At 38.1% G+C, this 18,193-nt stretch overlaps 1 protein-coding gene across 4 annotated transcripts in view; it reads right to left on the reverse strand.

The window, feature by feature from the left end:
- Positions 1-18,193, reverse strand: part of ryr3 (ryanodine receptor 3) — a 132,262-nt gene that overhangs the window by 5,119 nt on the left and 108,950 nt on the right. For 2 of the 4 annotated variants that reach the window (XM_058612942.1, XM_058612941.1), the window contains 21 exons: positions 17,175-17,189; positions 16,230-16,310; positions 16,018-16,106; positions 15,559-15,687; positions 15,366-15,470; positions 15,176-15,257; positions 13,513-14,795; positions 12,786-12,838; positions 12,479-12,644; positions 12,276-12,362; positions 11,266-11,463; positions 11,019-11,149; positions 10,614-10,656; positions 10,227-10,354; positions 9,580-9,640; positions 9,186-9,332; positions 5,493-5,627; positions 3,662-3,818; positions 2,834-2,898; positions 580-680; positions 410-461 (listed from right to left, as the gene is read on the reverse strand). In XM_058612942.1, coding sequence (XP_058468925.1) covers positions 410-461; positions 580-680; positions 2,834-2,898; positions 3,662-3,818; positions 5,493-5,627; positions 9,186-9,332; positions 9,580-9,640; positions 10,227-10,354; positions 10,614-10,656; positions 11,019-11,149; positions 11,266-11,463; positions 12,276-12,362; positions 12,479-12,644; positions 12,786-12,838; positions 13,513-14,795; positions 15,176-15,257; positions 15,366-15,470; positions 15,559-15,687; positions 16,018-16,106; positions 16,230-16,310; positions 17,175-17,189 — 3,308 coding nt within the window. The remainder of the gene's footprint in view (positions 1-409; positions 462-579; positions 681-2,833; positions 2,899-3,661; positions 3,819-5,492; positions 5,628-9,185; positions 9,333-9,579; positions 9,641-10,226; positions 10,355-10,613; positions 10,657-11,018; positions 11,150-11,265; positions 11,464-12,275; positions 12,363-12,478; positions 12,645-12,785; positions 12,839-13,512; positions 14,796-15,175; positions 15,258-15,365; positions 15,471-15,558; positions 15,688-16,017; positions 16,107-16,229; positions 16,311-17,174; positions 17,190-18,193) is intronic. The other 2 variants (XM_058612944.1, XM_058612943.1) reach the window with 1 other exon arrangement.

Below are 18,193 nucleotides of genomic sequence, written 5' to 3' on the forward strand. Positions count from 1 at the left end.
TATGTCGTCCAAATTTTCACAAAAAAGTCATAGGTTAGTATGTCGTCCACATTCTGACAAAAAGTCATATGTTAGTATGTCGTCCAAATTTTGACAAAAAGTCATAGGTTAGTTAAGTTAAAATTGTTTTAAACACATGATAGACACTAAAGAAAACATGGCTTAAGACTTAAAACACAATTAAACTCTACATATGAATGACCTTTTTTAAGCTTAAAGTTAAGAAACCAATTGTTCCTTCAGCTGCATTTGTGACATAAGAACAAGAAGAAATAAAATAAACAAACATCTTAAATCTCAGATGTCTGACTTCTGTCAAAGTGAACCCACACACTGCTTCTTCCTGCACTTATGCAACACATGCAGTGGGTTGAAAATGTTACTTAACGTGCGTGAGGCTCAAACGTACCTGACCCGTGTGCTCAGTCTCGTCCTTGTTAATCAGGTACATGAGGAAGAACCTGTGTGTGTGTGTGGGAGAGAGGGAGAGAGAGAGAGGAAGACAAGTGTTGTTGAAAAAACAAAACACTGTGTAGTCAAGAACATGTCACACTGGTGGAGTCAGCTGAATGAACTCACAGGTAGTTGGCGAGGTTGTGCTCTTGTAAGGTGTGGGTTTCAAACCCGTGAGGAGTCCTATCAAAATAGTCATTGCCGATGCCGCAGATGAAGCATTTGGTCTGAAAGCAGGAGGAAGAAGGAAAAATAAGAGGATTGAGGAGGTGAAGAAGGAGAAACAGACACGGAAGAGGTGCAGAAGAAGGGAGACAAAAAAGCAGGAGGAGGGATGAGAAGGAGAAAAATAAGGGGATTGAGGAACAGAAGACAAAGAGGTGCACAAGTAGAAAGAGTAGAGGTTTTCATTTAAAACTGCTTTGTTTTGGTTGTTGCTTCCCACCGTCGTTTAGTTATATATTTTATTTAGTGTATTTTACTCACTGGACCTTTAACTTTTATTCATTTATAGAGTTAACTATCATTCTGAACATGGTTATATCTGGCATGTTTTGTCCTGTCCCCCAACTGAGTTTGGTACAAACCAAATGTATTTTACAGCACGTCAACAAACACAAAGACACAGCCAGAGCCTTAAAGACTTGTGTTCAGTCTTCGTCCTCCAGCAGCAGATGGTTCGACTCCCACAGAGTCCTGATCTCAACATCACAGTCTCAGTTTGAGGGGACACTGAGACTATAACTCCACAGAGGGACTTGAAGAAAGTTTTTTTTTTTCAAGTCACATAAAAACTAGAACTTCCTTTTTTGCTTCCTCAGGTGGATTAAGTTGTGTTGATTGATGTTCTAACTTTACCAGAGTCTGACTGGAATTGAACCAACATCCTTTTCTTTTTTCTCAGCTCAAGAGCAGTTGTTAGGTTTGCATTAGTTTTCACACTAATCCAGATTAACCAGGTAAATCTACCACACAGTTTTAACTGTTTTTTAACACTTCAGTGTGCAACATTTAGGAGGTTTTAATGGTAGAAATAATCCATTACTAATTGGTTTGTGTTTTTTTCCGATTAAAACACATTTTTTCAAGCTTTTTCCAGCTTCTTTAATATATATATTAAATATATATATTAATTAATATTGTATGGTTTCATTGCTCCGTATAACAAACTAATAATTGAACAAAGTGGACAAAACAAGACATTTGAGAACATCATCATTTCCAGGTTTGGGGGAAACTGACCAACATTTTAGGGCACAAAAACAAGAAATCAAGAAAACAATCAACATATTGAGAATAATTGTTATCTTAAAAATAAGACTTTGCACTGTACTGTAGGCAAAGGCTACGATGCAAACGGAGAAGAAACGACATCCTTTCCTGGTTTTCACAGGCCCCCGTAGTTTCCGAGAGAATTCCCTCTATGTGCTGCAATCTACATTTTCACCATTAGATGTCACTAATTCTTACACATTAGACCAGCAGTCAGATAGTAAATAAAGCAGTTGATTCTGGCTTATCTAATATCCAATATTGTACAAAAATGGCACATTTAAAGGCGACATAGAATGCTTGTATCACACATATATGTTAGTTATGGAGGTCTACTTACATATATTAACTTGTTTTCATAGTTAAAATCCTCCTAATCGCTGCAAACGAGCCGATCAAAATATCTCCTCACTGACGCTCTCGTCAGCCGCGCTGTTTCTGTGTTGTGATTGGCCAGCCAACAAGAGCTTTCCTACTGTACTGTGATTGGCCAGGTACCTGGAAGTGACGTAATAGATAGGCCAGCGCTCAGATACACAGCTCCCCCTCTGGCACGGTGGATGCTCTGCGTCTCAGCAGCTACAACGAGAGTAGTTCTTCTTCTTCTGCGGTTGAATGTACGCAACCGGATGTGCCCGGACTAGTGCCCGCACCGGGAGGCGCTACGGTGGTGAGAGGAGTGGTGAGGATTTTTGATGACGACATCAAACTACGGAAGTGCCGATCCACTTCGCAGAGCCCAGGAAAACAATACAACACTATTTTCTCAGCAGTGGCTGAACTGTTTGTTCTGAAGCTTTAGGGTTTCATAAACGAGGTAATGACGCAGATACACACACAAACGCAGCGTTAATTGGAGCTTCCGGTCTATGTGGGCTTTAAGATATATTTTGTTTAAAATAATGAATTTTCAAAATAAAGGCTCTGAATTCTGCATGACTTTGTCATTTTTGTGAAGAGAAACAAAGAAAAATATGTTTTTTGGAATTCACCTTTTGGACTGGATGTTAATGCTGGCGTGCCAATTTTGGTCCACAGACCGCCAGTTGTTGACGACTGAACTAGACCTTTAATATATAATATATAAGGGTAAGAGACAACGTCTTACCTCCATGTCCTCCTTCACCTGCTCCTGCTGGTCTCTCAGCTCACCAAAGGCATCGATGATCAAACCTGAAGGAGGAAGAAGACGAGTATTTTTTAAAACTCGCTTTGATTAAACTGATAAACTCAATGTGTGCGACTGGAGAATTATTTCCCTGTCACGTTGCTTGTGTTCTGTCAGTGATGGATGTCGTTTACCACCAGAGGTTCCCCCAAACCAAATCAGACCCCCCTCCCCCCCCCCCGACCCTTTAAAATGACGCTGTCAGAATCTCATGACCTCCATTATCCATTAAACGTCATCATTACATCAGGGTTCATGTGGGGTCAAAGACAATCAGTTCCCCTGTGCTGTATGCAAACACATCTGAAGAACAACTTACATTTTTTACAGTTCATTGAGTAAACACTGTCTCTACAATCTGCACTGATGTTATTTCAAATAAAATAACATGATTTTAAATATTAAATAGAGGAAATCAAAGGATCCATTTAGGTTAGTTCACATCTGGTTTTGAAGTAGCAATAACTCCACTTCAGTACTTCCATTACTGCAACTGGCACACATTTGTGAATGATTGTAATATATTTGTAAGATTTTATGTACCTGTTTGTTCAATGTGTCATTTACATCTTATTCTGTTCGCACCACCTGCCATGCTAATGTTTTACTCTGCACTGTAGACATAGACTTTAATTATGATAGTACATGTACAATGAATTTTTTATGACCTAGCCATCAAAAAAGAAATGGTATAAAATGAATAAATACCTTACAGCTACAAAATAAATTTTAAGATTAAATGACAGAGCTGTGAAAACGTGTAGTTACCCTGAATGATGGCCAGGAGGATGACAATGACGAAAAAGAAGAAGGTGATATCAAACAGGATGCGGTAAAGCTCGTAGGGATCTCCGGCTGGATCCTCCAGCTCGTCTCCGATTCCTCCTCCGGCTCTCACACCGACGTACATGTGGAACAAGTAGCACTGATGGGAGAGAGGAGGGGGGAGTCAAATATGAAATCATCAGCAGATAATCTTATACTGTAGCTACTTATGTCAACATGGAACAGTCATAGAGCAGGGAATCTGCAAAGCTAATTTAAGACCTTTTTCCAAGGACTATTTCAAGGCCTTAAATTCACAACACATGTCCAGTTCAAATGTTCTTAGTGGTTCTTAATCTTTGACATGTCTAAGTTAAGAAATATACCGTACATCGAGAGAAAAGAGGATTTACAAAGACAATCACGTCTTCTACGTTCATAACAACAGCTTTGCTTTTACACAAAACTGTTTCCTGTCCCCGTGCTTGTTTATATTCTGTGCACTCTCATAAGAACAGAAAAAAACAGCTAAATGACACCATAGTTCCACTTATTCACATCTCTGTTAAGGGAAAATGCAAAACACTTATTACAAATTTGCCAAGTGCTATCCAAAGAAAATCTAGTTTATTGTGTTTGTGGCATTTTCTTTTCTTTTTAGACCTTTGAATGTAGAATTCAGCGATAGTCATCCCCAAGGGAAAAATGAAGGCCTTGATTTTGGGTGATCGTATTAAAGACCTTTTAAGGGTCTGCATCTACTCAGTAGAGCACAAAGTTAAAAAACAAAGGTTAGACATTTACAATATTTTGTGTTTCTTTACAGATAGTCACTTAAATTTTGATGAAAAAGGGTGATTCAGATGTTTTCGTTGACTCTCACAAAGCCAAAAGTGTTAAATCATAATATTCTTGTGTCATGTTGTCCTTTGAGTTTTTGGACAGCCAAAAGACTAAGATTTAACACACAATTTAAATCCACATTGACTGTATATAAAAATCACCAGCTTTCTACCAGCTGTCAATCACACTGGTGTCCACTCGTACAGTATGTGTCATACTTTATCGTCTATTTTACGCTAAATAATAATAATGATAATAATGATTTACAAATTTGAGATAATTTTCTACAGAAAAGCTAAAATTTGATATTGAGACAGTAACTCTTCAGAATAATATTTAATTACCACTGATATAAATAAAGTCAGAAGTAGAAGCAAATTTTCCTCCACTCTAATTGAGTTCTTTTTGCATCTAGAGGAGTCTACTCCTCTGCTACTTGCGTTACACTTACTATGCTGCTGAAGGCTGTATCTATTTTTCCACAAATTCTCTATGGTTTCAAATCTGGGCAGCTGCGTCTTATTCTGCGGTAACATTTTTGTTTCAGACAAAATTCAGTCATTCATCGAGTCATTTGTCAATAGAAGAGGCAAAGAATGTGCGGCAGAGAGAAATGACTGTGAGTCAAGAATTCAAGTTCACATTCTTTCAAAGGTCGAAAACACATTCAGGAAAGCACTCATCGGTGTTGTCCTCGAAGAGGCAATAAATAGTTTTAGAGAACATAATAAAGTCATTTTCGAACTAAGAAAAGAAAGTCAACAATGAGACACTAATGGAAAAATACTTTTCTGTTCAGTCTAGTATTCACTCACTGCCCACACAATGATAAAAGCCAACCATTCAGAACTTCAGCCTCAGGAATCTTTTTCAGCTCCAATCGTTCGTCCTTGTTGACACTCGCAACCAGTTTTTTTGCTTTCAAATTTCATCTCCTGTTTTTGAAAAAAAACAAAAAAAAAACAGGACAGACAGAAGTTGTCAAGAGTACCGTCATCATGTCGTCACACTTCATGTCCGGCTCGTCTTCATCCTCGCTCTTGTTGTAGAACTTCCTGAAGAAGTTGAAGGCCACCACGGTGTAGAGATAGACGACCACGGCCAGAAGACCCACAGTCAGCACGAGCTGTAAGAGCACAGAGAGACAGAGGGACACGCTGTAAGAGCACAGAGAGACAGAGGGACACGCTGTAAGAGCACAGAGAGACAGAGGGACACGCTGTAAGAGCACAGAGAGACAAGCTGTAAGAGCACAGAGAGACAAGTTGTAAGACCACAGAGAGACAAGTTGTAAGACCACAGAGATACAGAGAGACAAGCTGTAAGACCACAGAGGGACAAAGCTGTAAGGCCACAGAGAGACAAGCTGTAAGACCTCAGAGAGACAGACAGATAAGCTGTAAGACCACAGAGAGACAGACAGACAAGCTGTAAGACCACAGAGAGACAGACAGACAAGCTGTAAGACCACAGAGGGACAAGCTGTAAGACCACAGAGAGACAGAGGGACAAAGCTGTAAGACCATAGAGAGACAAGCTGTAAGACCACAGAGAGACAATGTTGAAAAAGACTAATGTAACGAATGGATGAAAGAGTTAAATGTGGGTTGAGACTTGGGCAGAAGTAACATGGAGTGCAAACAATAAACACTTGAAAGTGATTAAACAAACAAGCACTTCATCTAATTTCCTTGATTTTAACCTTGTGAACCTTTTAGAACCTTCAGATCTTCTGCTTCTGGTCTTCAAATCGTTTAAACCAAGAGTAAAATCTTAAAACTCACAGTGACGCAGCTTTTTGTTACTAATGGCCCACGTTTGTGGAACAGAGTCAATGATAAAAGTGAGAACTTTTACAAAAATGGGACCACTTTTAGTTCAAATTCTTTCGGAGGTTGAAAACACATTCAGGAAAGCACTCATCAGTGTTTGTCCTCAAAGACGAAGCAAAGAAATAGTAATAAAAATAAAAAAGCAAACAAACTGACGATTTGTTTGCTTTTTTGAATTAGTATTTTGGCCACGTGTGACAGAAATTGCAAACACTAAACTGATGAAATGAATGATCACTAAACAAATTTGATAAGTGATTTGTTTTTCTGATTAAATGTATGTTGAAAAAAATTAAAATAGCTAACTATTGTAGTTTTTTGGTCAACATTTTGAGCAGAAGTAACAAAAACTGCTTAAACATCAGGAATGAAGTTTATAAATGATGAAAACTTGACTACACAACAACATTATTTATGAAAATGTAATAAATCAACAACTTATCTAAACTATGAGGTAGCAGCTATTTTCCTGCTACCTAATAGTACATTTAAATAATTTCATTAAATGGTGACTGTAAGCGAAAATATGTCGCAAACTGATCAACTTGATTATTTGCTTCTATTTGTCATTTGTACATCAATTTCTCCTGCTCAACCTTTCTTTTCACCTACATTTAACATTGCTTTTTTTTTTTACTTCCACCCCCTCGTCCTGCGAAACATCATATTTGACCTTTATTTCGCCCCAGCAACAACACGATTATCTTTCTTCCTCGTCTTGTAAAAATGTTTAGATTTTCAAGATAATAATTATAATTTTCTTTGTTTTTATTCATCAGAACCAGTCAAAGTGTACGTCTTCTCCTGTCTTTCCATAGTGATTCACAAAGGAATATTATTACGTGCAGTATTATCAAGGCCTCTGGAGCTCAACTGACAATTTCTTCAGGCAGCTTTCATTAGTATTCATTGACTTCAGAGACCTTGAGGAAATCAAATTCACATCATTAGAGAAACGTCTTTGCTCTGCAGTTTAATTCTTCATCATCCTACAGTTATAACACACACATATATACATATGTATATATATATATACAGTATACAGTATATATATGTGTATGTATATATATATATACATATATACATATATACATATATGTATATATACACATATATGTATATATGTATATATGTGTATATATATGTATATGTATATATACATATACATATACATATATACGTATATATATATATATACATATACATATATACATATATACATATACATATATATATATATATATATATATATACATATACATACACATACATATATATATATGTATATACCACTGAGTGGCTCAGTGGTTAAGACCCGTAACCTGTGTGCAAAAGAATTCATGGTCGCAAGTTCAACTCCCTTGTAAGTCGCTTTGGATAAAAGCGTCTGCTAAATGACATGTAATATATATATATATATATGTAGATATAGAAATATACACAGAGTTTGCTGCATTCACTGTCGCAAGCAAGTAAGAAAGAAATAATTTTTTCCACACTAGTTGTACAAACGTGGATATTATTAATAGTGTTAAAGGCTGTTTTGTAGAATCAGCGCTATGACCTTTCAAACTTTTTATTTACTAAATTCATAACATATAGTTACCTATTCAACCTTCAGTGCAATTTATCAAGGCGCAACCTTGGTGAACTGCAGTGGTAATAATACACAACACATATTGGCATTGGTTATAAAAAAAAGCTTCTCAGAATGTTCAAGTGAAATGTATGTTGAAACGGATACTTTAATTAAAGGACGGTTGATAATTTGTTTCTCTTAGCTGATCATCAATAAAGTCCAGTTTACATGATTATTCAAAGCATTAATCTTCTGTTTTTTTCTCCATTCACCGATTACCTTTAGTTAACCATAACCATTATTATTAGATATGTATACAATACAGTTTCACTGTATGTGTCTCATTATTGTGCAAACAGAATAGAATAAAGAATATGTCTAAAGCTAAACCTATAAAATTATGAAAAAATATAACATTCAAGCGCTGAGCTTTGGAAAAACATTCACACTTTCAATAAAGTCACACATGGATAGGTGATATGAATCATTAAGGTCCTAATATTTGGCTCACAGAGGAGTGAGATGACCATGTGGAATTTGGACAACAAGCGCAGGGTTGGTAACATGTAGCCTGTGCTTTCCAGAAGCACAAACTCATCCATGTCAAAAGTTATCTGTTAATTAATCATTTTAAAACAAATTCATTTCAACCTTTAACACTAAAATATTTATCACAGTGTTTGTTTTCAAACCTGTTTATTCATCAAACATTGATTCATGCGACACCAGGGACTCATGTGGAGTTTTTAAAATCAAATTATCATTTCAATCTTTTCAAATGAGCTGTTTTTTGCCAATCGGCTTTTCTTTTTGACATGAGATAATTTAGTCACAATAAACTGTTGCAAAACACTGAAGAGTAAGACTGTTGATGTTTGATGTTTTTAAGTGTTTTCTCCTGACTGTTTACTACTGAATATCTCTGTCAGTCTTTATCAATTTCCACTGTTTCTATTTCAAGGCTATTTTTCCCAGAAGTGACTTAATTGATTTGATTATGATGGTGTTCAGTATTAATCATGATTCAGCTTGTTTATCCGTCTCAGAGCAGATGTAGATGCAGATTATTCGTATTAATGAAGCTGTTGAATCACAGTTTTTTTCCTAAAAGTAGCTAAAGAATTCCCCTCCCTTTTTTTTACGAAACTTGAAACCACAAACTCATTAGGAAATAGCTTTTCATGGACAACAGACAACATTTCATGTGGAGTGATAGTTGTTGAATTTCTTTTTTTTTTGTGCTCTAGCTCCCTCTGCTGGTGGAACTACTTGCCTGCTTGCCGTTGTGAGTGACAGAGGACAGGATGGTGCGAAGGGTCTTGAAGCCCATGGCGATGTCCAGCAAGTGAGCGGCAAAGAAGAAGTTGTTGAAGTGTCCAAACACGGACATGACAGTATACCAGATCAGATACAGGAAGTACTGCAAGACAACAAGGCCGCACATTAATAACATTTTATTTCACTTTATAGTTTGACATTTTGTTAGGACACAGATGTTTCTGCTAAAAAAAAAAATGCTAAAATGAGTTGATGTGCTGTGTTTCCATTCATTTTAATATCATTAATTCATATTTTTCTTTCATATTTTACTCTTATTTTCATAGTTAATGTGGCCCATAGTAGAGTTTGTATACAGTGCTTTTCACACACACAGTAAATTAACTCACATTGTCAGTCAGAACCACGCCCATTTTCCAGATGTGGTACTTTGTGTCAATGGAGCTCAGCCTGTTAAAGAGAAAACACAATGTTTTAGTAAACAGATAAGGATAAGGTTGTTTAAGCCCATTTGATGCCAAGATAACAATAATGAGGATTGTTTGAACTACACTTAGTCCTTAAGTTTAGGTAATAATAATAATAATAACAACTTTGATGCATATAGCACCTTTCACTAAACCCAAGGGCGCTTTACAAACAAAAAAACAGAATTAGAAACAAGTGTCATTTCAACATAGATTTTAAAAGACTAATGTTCAACATTTCATAACCAACTTAATAAAAACTTTATGTCTATAGCAGCTTTAAAACCCCAAGTTTACAAGGTGTTTTGACAAACTAAACAAATGCAGAATACTCATAAAACACAAATTTAAAAGCTACAAAATGCCAAAATAAATAAAACTAAAGTCAGGTTTCTAAAGTTTAAAACTGTCCCTGTCTGCACAAATACACAAACACCGTCTCCTAAACAGACTTCATTATATATGTGTCCAATCTTTATATAAACAAGATTGGACATTGGTCCACGTCGACATATCTACGGGAGTTTAAAAAGAAGAATTGGGTGGATAAAGATTGCTTTCGTTCTCACCAGGAGACGAGGGACGCTTCCTTCTCTACAAGCTCCACCGTGGGGTCAAAGTCAAGAGCGCTCTTATCCAGGCCCAGGAGCTCAGCGATGCGTTCAGCTCCATATAGGTCGCCGTATTTGTTGATAACCTACAGTGAATACACACACAGAGAGTCATCACACTCTCGCAGCACGACAAACCACCTTTACAAGTGTAAATACAATCCTCTGATGTGGATTCATGGAAGAGGATGTTGACAAATTGGTTCATCTGGACATAAAATCCAAGCTTTACATTTTGTGTCTAAGAATTCCATTTCAGCTGCGCTGTACCTCGACAGCTTTAAAGGAGCATTCAACATCCACAAGGTCACTAAAGGTCAAGGTCAATTAAAACGACTCTCTCACCTTGCGCTTCACAAACTTGTCCCAGTAGTTACTGGGGAAAGACCTGTAATGAAACACACAAACAAAGTTTACATGTTGATGATACGATGACCTGACGAGAATGAAGAGATCAGTGTTGACAACAACAATAATATACTTGTCAAACATGATGTCAAACAAAGATAATTTATAGCTCCAGTTGGTAACTTCTCTAAACCCCAGGGAAATTCTAAGTACTAAAAGACATGCAACAAATGTTGCCGGGCGACACACATTCAAAACTCCACCATAATGATAACAAACAGAGAGAGTAGCGCGGAACAAAGAATGGCCTCATCTGGCGATGGCTTGACCCTAACAGCCACTAATTTTTCATATAAAAGTCACACACTAGTTTAGCTTTAATGATCCAGGCGAACGACTCACGGGGTGTTGATAACGAGTCGATCCCATTGGCCCTTGATGTCATCGTCAGACGGCTGCTCAGTGATGTAGAGGCCGTCGAATTCAAGCTTCCTGGCGATCTCCTTCTCCCTTTTGAACACCACCAGAGGAACCTGGAAGCAGAACATTAACATGAACCTCACTGACACAACGGTATCACTTGCAAAGAATCGAACGCTCAGCCAAGAGCGAAGAGTGTTGACGAAGCAGGATCATAAAAACAACGTGCCTTCAGACAGTAGTATCCGACCAAACAGAGGAGTGAGATGACCGTGTGGAATTTGGACAAGAAGCGCAGGGTTGGTAACATGTAGCCAGTGCTTTCCTGAAGCACAAACTCATCCATGTCAAACAGCGTGTTCTCATCGTCCTCTTCTTCGGACCAGCTGTTTTCTTCGTCTTCTTCTTCTTCAGTTTCACCAGTTACCTAAACAATAGCACAACATAATAATAATAAACATTTTTTATTTTTCCCATTTTGAAATTTATTTCCTTTATGTGTCCTTCAAAATAAATTCTAAAGTTGTTATTGACTGTCAACAGAAAATACTAGGATCTAGTGATGAAAGCAGTCTTGTTTTACGTGATCAAACTTGTGTAACCACAAATTTAACATTTAAAAAGTTGTAAGTTAAGTAAGTTGTAGTCTTGAGGGAAAGGTGATGTTATTATATGCTATATAGAAACTTCTATTAAAAGCTCTTTGTCTTTTTGTGGTTTTTTTTCATTTTCAAAAAGAAAGAAAAACTACAAAATCATGCGTCCTGCCGCAAGAACGTCTGATAACTTTGAATACTAGCATAACCAACCAATGAAACAATCTGTAACTGATGGTTATTTTTCACCATTTATACATTTCCTAGTATTACTTTTGGATTAAGTTTGGCTAAAAATGGCAGAAAACAGTGTAATAATTCCCACAGACCAAAGTGAAATCTCTAAATATGTCTTGTTTTGTCATAAATCCCAAAATTACTATAATCTATGATGACATTTTATCTTTACTTAAAATTACTTAATATTGTATTTACCTCTCTGAAAAAACATTACTTTTTTGATTTATTTGACAGGAATGATACACTATTTTGCATTTTTCCTTCTTCAGTATAAATGTAAGTGATGTGTGATGACGTGTGATGTGTGATGAAATGGACGTTAAATACGTCCATTTCATTCCTGTTCATCGGCAAATGAAGCCACTGAACACTACAGACCCACTGTGGCTTGTGTGTGATTTACCTTGTAGAAGAGCAGAATGAAATTGATGGCAAAACACACAAAGAGAGCCAGGAAACGCAGGTTGTAGAAGTTACGAGAGAAGTAGTTCTACGGGGAAAAGAAGGGACAGCGAGTTTATATTTCCGAGTCTCAAAAACAAAACAAAAAAATAAGTGATGACGTAGGAAGAATTTGTCAGCAGGAACACAGAGTCAGGGGCTCACCAGTGTTTTGTTGCGGTACACGTCCAGGACAGCAAACATGTAGGACATGAAGGCAGGCGCTGCCTCTTTAGCCTGACTCGATCTGGTCTTCGGCTTCTCCTCTTCCATCACTGGTTCCTTCGCCTCCTCCTCCTTTGGCTTATCCCCCTTCTCCTGGTTCTCTGTGCTGTGTTGGTGATCATAGTTTTGAATTTACAGTTTCTGTTTTTATATATATATATATATATATATATATATATAAATATATATATATATATAAATATACTATATATATGTAATAATTGTTGTTAGTCAAGCTTTAACTCACTCTGCTTTTTCTGGTACATTCTCAGTGGTCTCAGTGGGCTGGGCAGCAGCTTTCTGCATATGAGAGGTAAACATATCAATGAGCTGAAAGACAGTGATGGTTATTGGAAGCAGTGATTCACTTAAGTGTAGACCGTGGCCCCCTTGTGGGCTGGGGAAGATACTGCAGATGGGCCACATGAGTTAATAAAAGGCTTCTAATTTTCAAGTTTTTTTACTATGCTTCAAATAATAATAATGAAAAAATATGATATAATTAAAAGTATTTAGGACAATTTATAGAAAGCTTCTTGGTACCTGACACATTTACCTATGCTAAGGTAAGACTGATCTAGTGTTATTTAAAATCATTAAGTAGAAAGCTTCAAATATTTTAAAGAAAATTTGCTTTTCAATTTTACATTCCTGTGAACCAATATGGGCAGTTTATGCATATTTTGTAGGGGGCTTTGTTTTGTACCCAACACTTATTTACCATGCTATTTGTAAGTTGTTAACAAAATGTAATTCTACTAAATCTTGGACAAACTAACAAAGCTTGAGATCAATAGTTACATTACTTGAACTCAAATTAACTAACCACAATTTCAAATATAGATATGTTAGATATATCTGTTTTTCAATTGAAGTTGAAGAGAAGTTTTTGCAGTTTTACCGGATTTAAAATAGGGCTGAACATACTGATCTAGAGAGCGTAAAATCGTAAAGCAGATGACATGATTGCAAACCTTTTTGTGGTCGGAGGTTGTTTCTCCGCTCAGCTCAGAAACATCACCCAGGCCAGGCTCCATGTGTTTCCCTCCTTCCCTTTTAGGTACCATCAGCATCTCCAGCATCATGTCCACCTCTGCTGGGTCTCCTGATGGTGCCATGGCTGTATCCAGGCTTCCTGCTGACTCTACAGCCTCCACCTTATCTCCTTCTATCACATCACTGTGGATACCGAATTGAGTCGGGTCAGGCATGTTTCCGAGGATGTCCGTCACCTTCATGTTCTTCGCTCCCTCCACCAAGCCGCCACCAAACATGGACGACCAGATGACATGGAAGAAACCAAAGATGAGGCTGTAGATTCCTTTAAAGAAGCCAAAGAAGAGCATCCAGAAGAAGGAGAAGAAGCCTGTGATAATCTCCCTGATGCTCAGTTTCTTGACCTTCTTGAACTGCTTGCGTAAATTTTTAATAGAAAACATTTGACGGATATTTGCTAATTTGCTTTTGACAGCGCTACAGGCGGTGGAGAAAGCGGAGGCTGACTCCATGGTGTCTCCATCCTCTGCAGCCAGCTCGTCCAGGATGCTGTGTACTTCCTCATCTTCCTCCTCTTCAGGTTGTTCCACCTCGTCGGGCTCAGAGATCTGCGAGGCCAGCTGCATCTCAAAGATGGTGTCCTCACAGAAATTCACAAACATTTCCATCTTCTCGCTCTCTCCACCCTCATTGACCACATCAAAGATGAACTGACGCTTGGACTCCTTGACCTGAGGCTTCTCCCACTGTTCACGGCTCGACTCACTGATCTCAAAGTAAACCCTCTCTATGCGCTTTGCGCTGCCCATGATCTCAATGCGACCCAGGTAAGGTTCAAAGTAGCTGAGAACACTCTCTGCCAGATCCAAGAAGGTGGCAAGTCGAGAGTCGTGTGGCATGTGTTCAGACAGGTTGGTGAGCAGCACCGCCACGTTGAAGCCGATATCTTTGGCTGGTTCATGGAATCTCTCCACAAACTCTTTGTAATTAAACATATCGTTCTCATCAGCCTCCGCACACGAGAGCAGGAAATCAATCTCGGTCTGTGTGTACTGTTTCTGATTCTCCATGGACTTCTGGAAGTCCTTCTTTGAAATGATGCCTTTGCACTCAGGGTCATACTCCCTGAAGTTGTCCGAGGTGGTCAGATCCTTCAGCTTGAGGAACATATCAAAGAACTTGAGGATCATCTCCACATTGTTAGAAGACTCCACCAGAGTGTCGACCATCTGCTTTCCAATTGTTCCATTCACCACGTTACCTGACAAAAAAGGAACAACATTCATTTCAGGAAGTGAACACAAACACAAAACACTAAACACACTATCATCTGAGATATGTCAAGATTTTGAGTCAACCATGACTTTTATATCCCGTCTCTCTTAATTTCTCTGTAACTGAATTGCAGCTTCAGGCAACATCCATACTACCATGTTTTTATGTAAAAAACAGCATTTTCAGGTAAAGATTATCTGCATCTAGATAAGCGTTTCATCATCTTGACCATGCTCATCACTGTTTCCAAAGAACTTCCCTCCACTTTAGTGGCTCCAAGTGTCAACAACATGCGTCTCAAATTCCAGAATTTATTCAATTTGTAAATGAAAACAGAGTAGTATGGATGTGATCTCAGACTCTTACCCTCCAGAAGAGACAGTAACATGACAACCATGTCTTTCTGTAAATCCATCAGCTCCTTCAACAGCTCGATTTGACTGGCATCCTAAAGAGAGGATATTTACTCTAAGCTTTTCTGTGGGACAAAAAGTAGTCGGCAGACACACAGAGTAATTGCCAATTGCGTTATTGTTTCAGCCAGTGCTTGATGTACCTGAGATAGCTTCATCTGCATGTTGGCAAATACGTGCAAGAAGCCCACTACTGCATCCCACAGTCTGCTATGAGCGAGACTCTGCTGGTTCCCAATACACGGGCCCTGAAAGAAGACAAAAAAATAAAACAAAATGTAAATGTAAAACAAATTTAAATAATTGACATTGCTGAGTGATGGCTCAGCCTCTTACCTGAATATACTCAGTCAGTGAGTTGAATATCTGCTTGGCTACAGCTAAAGCCTTTGAGAAGTTGAGTTTTCCAGTCTCATCAATGACATCTTTGCCCGAGTAGTACCAGTAGAAGTCACTGATAGACTCCTAAAGAGGGGGGATCGCAGTACAACAAATGACAGCATGCTTATTATAAGAATGAGGATGATACATGTAAGGGAAAAACTAAGGCTGTATCTGCATTTTTGTGAGATTTTATGTGAGGTGTGCACATGAATTGTATATAAAAAAAAGTGCATGTGCACTTCTGGTTGCACCTACTGGATGATACAAGCTGTAAATCACACAATTTCCACTCATAGTGCTGTCCTGATATGTTTCACTTAATGGGAACATTATTTACAAAATTGACTTGAGGCTAGTGATTGGAACTATTATTACTTCAAAATGTTTACAACTATCTATGGCTGTACGCACCTGAAGACGGAGCAGATAGTCAACAGTGCTGATAATGATGTTGACTGTGGTTGTGTTTCCAGTTTGGGTTCTAAGGAAGTTCTGGAAATCTGACAGAAACAAAATGGTTTTATTAAATACGTTAAATTTATCTGTCATCCTCCAAACGGCCACCATTCTCTTTGCGAAAAAGAAAACAATAATGAAAACTCATGACCATCAAACAGCCTTACCTCCGTTATGCCCCTCACACAGAAGTTGCAAAAACCGGAACAGATCTTTAGTAAACTCATCATTCTGTAGCACCTTGGAGGCTTGAGAGAAAAGACATGTAGAGTGAATACAGCTGAAACCCTACACAGGTTCACTGACAGGTAAGTCTTTATTTGACTCTGCATGAGGAGGTCTGATAATAACGTGAAACTCCCCTCAAAAGCAAATTAATGAGGCAAGCAGGACAAGTTCCATGTTCAAAAAATGTTTGAATTCCGGGGGCCTTTAGATTGCAGGTTTTAAACTGAATCCAAAGCATGTCTAATAACAATGCTTTGACATTAAACAACAGTAAAACAATAGGACATTTCCATAAGCTGGAGGAGGCCTGATAACTTTCACATGCAGGCCAGAAATGGGCCTGTTGACGGGGATATTGTTTCAGAAGAAGAAGCAGCGCACAGACATGGTTACACTTTCAAAATCAGTCAGCAGATTTATACAAAAAAATTAGCAAAATTCATTTTTGTGAGCAACTAAAAAAAAACATGTGAAAGTTACACATCTTTATGGAAACCAGCTTTGTGAAATAGGCCCCAACTCCAAAGCAAGACAAAGCTTTGCTCAGTCTGTGGAAGAGTCCACAAACCTTCAGTCAAACCCTTCAGAGGTGGCACTGATAGCCTCAAAATGACAGATTTCAGCATCAGTATTAGGATTTGCATTAGTAAATGTTATCATGAAGGGAATGGAGACAAATACCACACAAAAGAACAGGCAATGGATTCTGATGATCCTCTTTCTGTGTACAGACAACAGTCAGCATGCACAGTCTGTCCCCGGGGGGCGTCGGGGAAGGAAGGGGCTTGGTACCAAATAAAGCAGCGAGGATGGACCACATATATGGAGGAGACATTCAAAGTGGAAGCATAGCCATATCAGGATGATCTAAATTTTCTATTTACCCCGCTCAGAGTGGCCTGCCATCGATGGATTTTTAAAATGAGAGGAAGGAGACAAACAATACACGAAGACATAAGCAAAAAGAGAGGACATCGAGTTACAGAGATATGAAGATATATTAACCAGGAGTGAAAACCAAAATCATGCTGTTTTAGACAGGGGGAATTTAAAAAAAAAAATCATACGCCTTAATAGTGTCTGTCTCAAACTTGATGAGTATCGAAAGTGAATTCAGTCAAGGTGACAGAATTATAACACTAACAGAGACAGGAGTAGTAACAGTGAATCGTTAAACACAGGACTCGGTGGAAATGTCGAGCAGAGGGCTGAAGGATGAGAAGACGGACAGAGTTGGAAGTGAAAAGGCTCAGGTGAGGGTGTTTGTGTTCAGACAGAAGCGCTGGTATTAATGCTGGACCATGTTGTCTGTGACTACATGTTCTTTATTTTGCTCTAAAAATTAGAGATGCACCAATAATACCCTCGTGTACTAATGTACTGTATGTAAAAACTACATAAATTCAAGTGAGCTGAGCAGGTTGAGTGGAAATCAGCGGATGTGTCGCAAGGTCAGCAGTTTGGAAATACTTAAAGATAAGCACTGATGACAAAATCAGAGAAGGCCTGTGCAACCTGTGCTCTGCCACACCGACAAGACACGGGATGAAAAGTAGCTCCTTCAACAGAAGTCATCTGATGAAACATCTAAAGAACCAACACGACACATAGCAAAGGATTTACCACTAAATATTAAGAGTTATTCATTTAAATCTAATTCAAGAGTATGTTTCCTTCAGGTTTTCTCACCTGGAAATACTTGGAAATAAAAGCTGAAATACTGATCTGTTGTCTTAAATTCTTGTCTTAAAACCTTTTTTTTTTTTTTGCTATAATGGTATTATGAATTACTCAAAACTAAGTAATCATACTTGTACTCAGTCAGGAAAACCCTTGTGCCATCTTGCACCATGTGTCAACAACAGCTTGGACTACAGTGTCACCAATAAGATTTCACTCATTC

This window comes from Solea solea, chromosome 17 (assembly GCF_958295425.1).
Source record: "Solea solea chromosome 17, fSolSol10.1, whole genome shotgun sequence".
Classification (NCBI taxonomy): Eukaryota; Metazoa; Chordata; class Actinopteri; order Pleuronectiformes; family Soleidae; genus Solea; species Solea solea.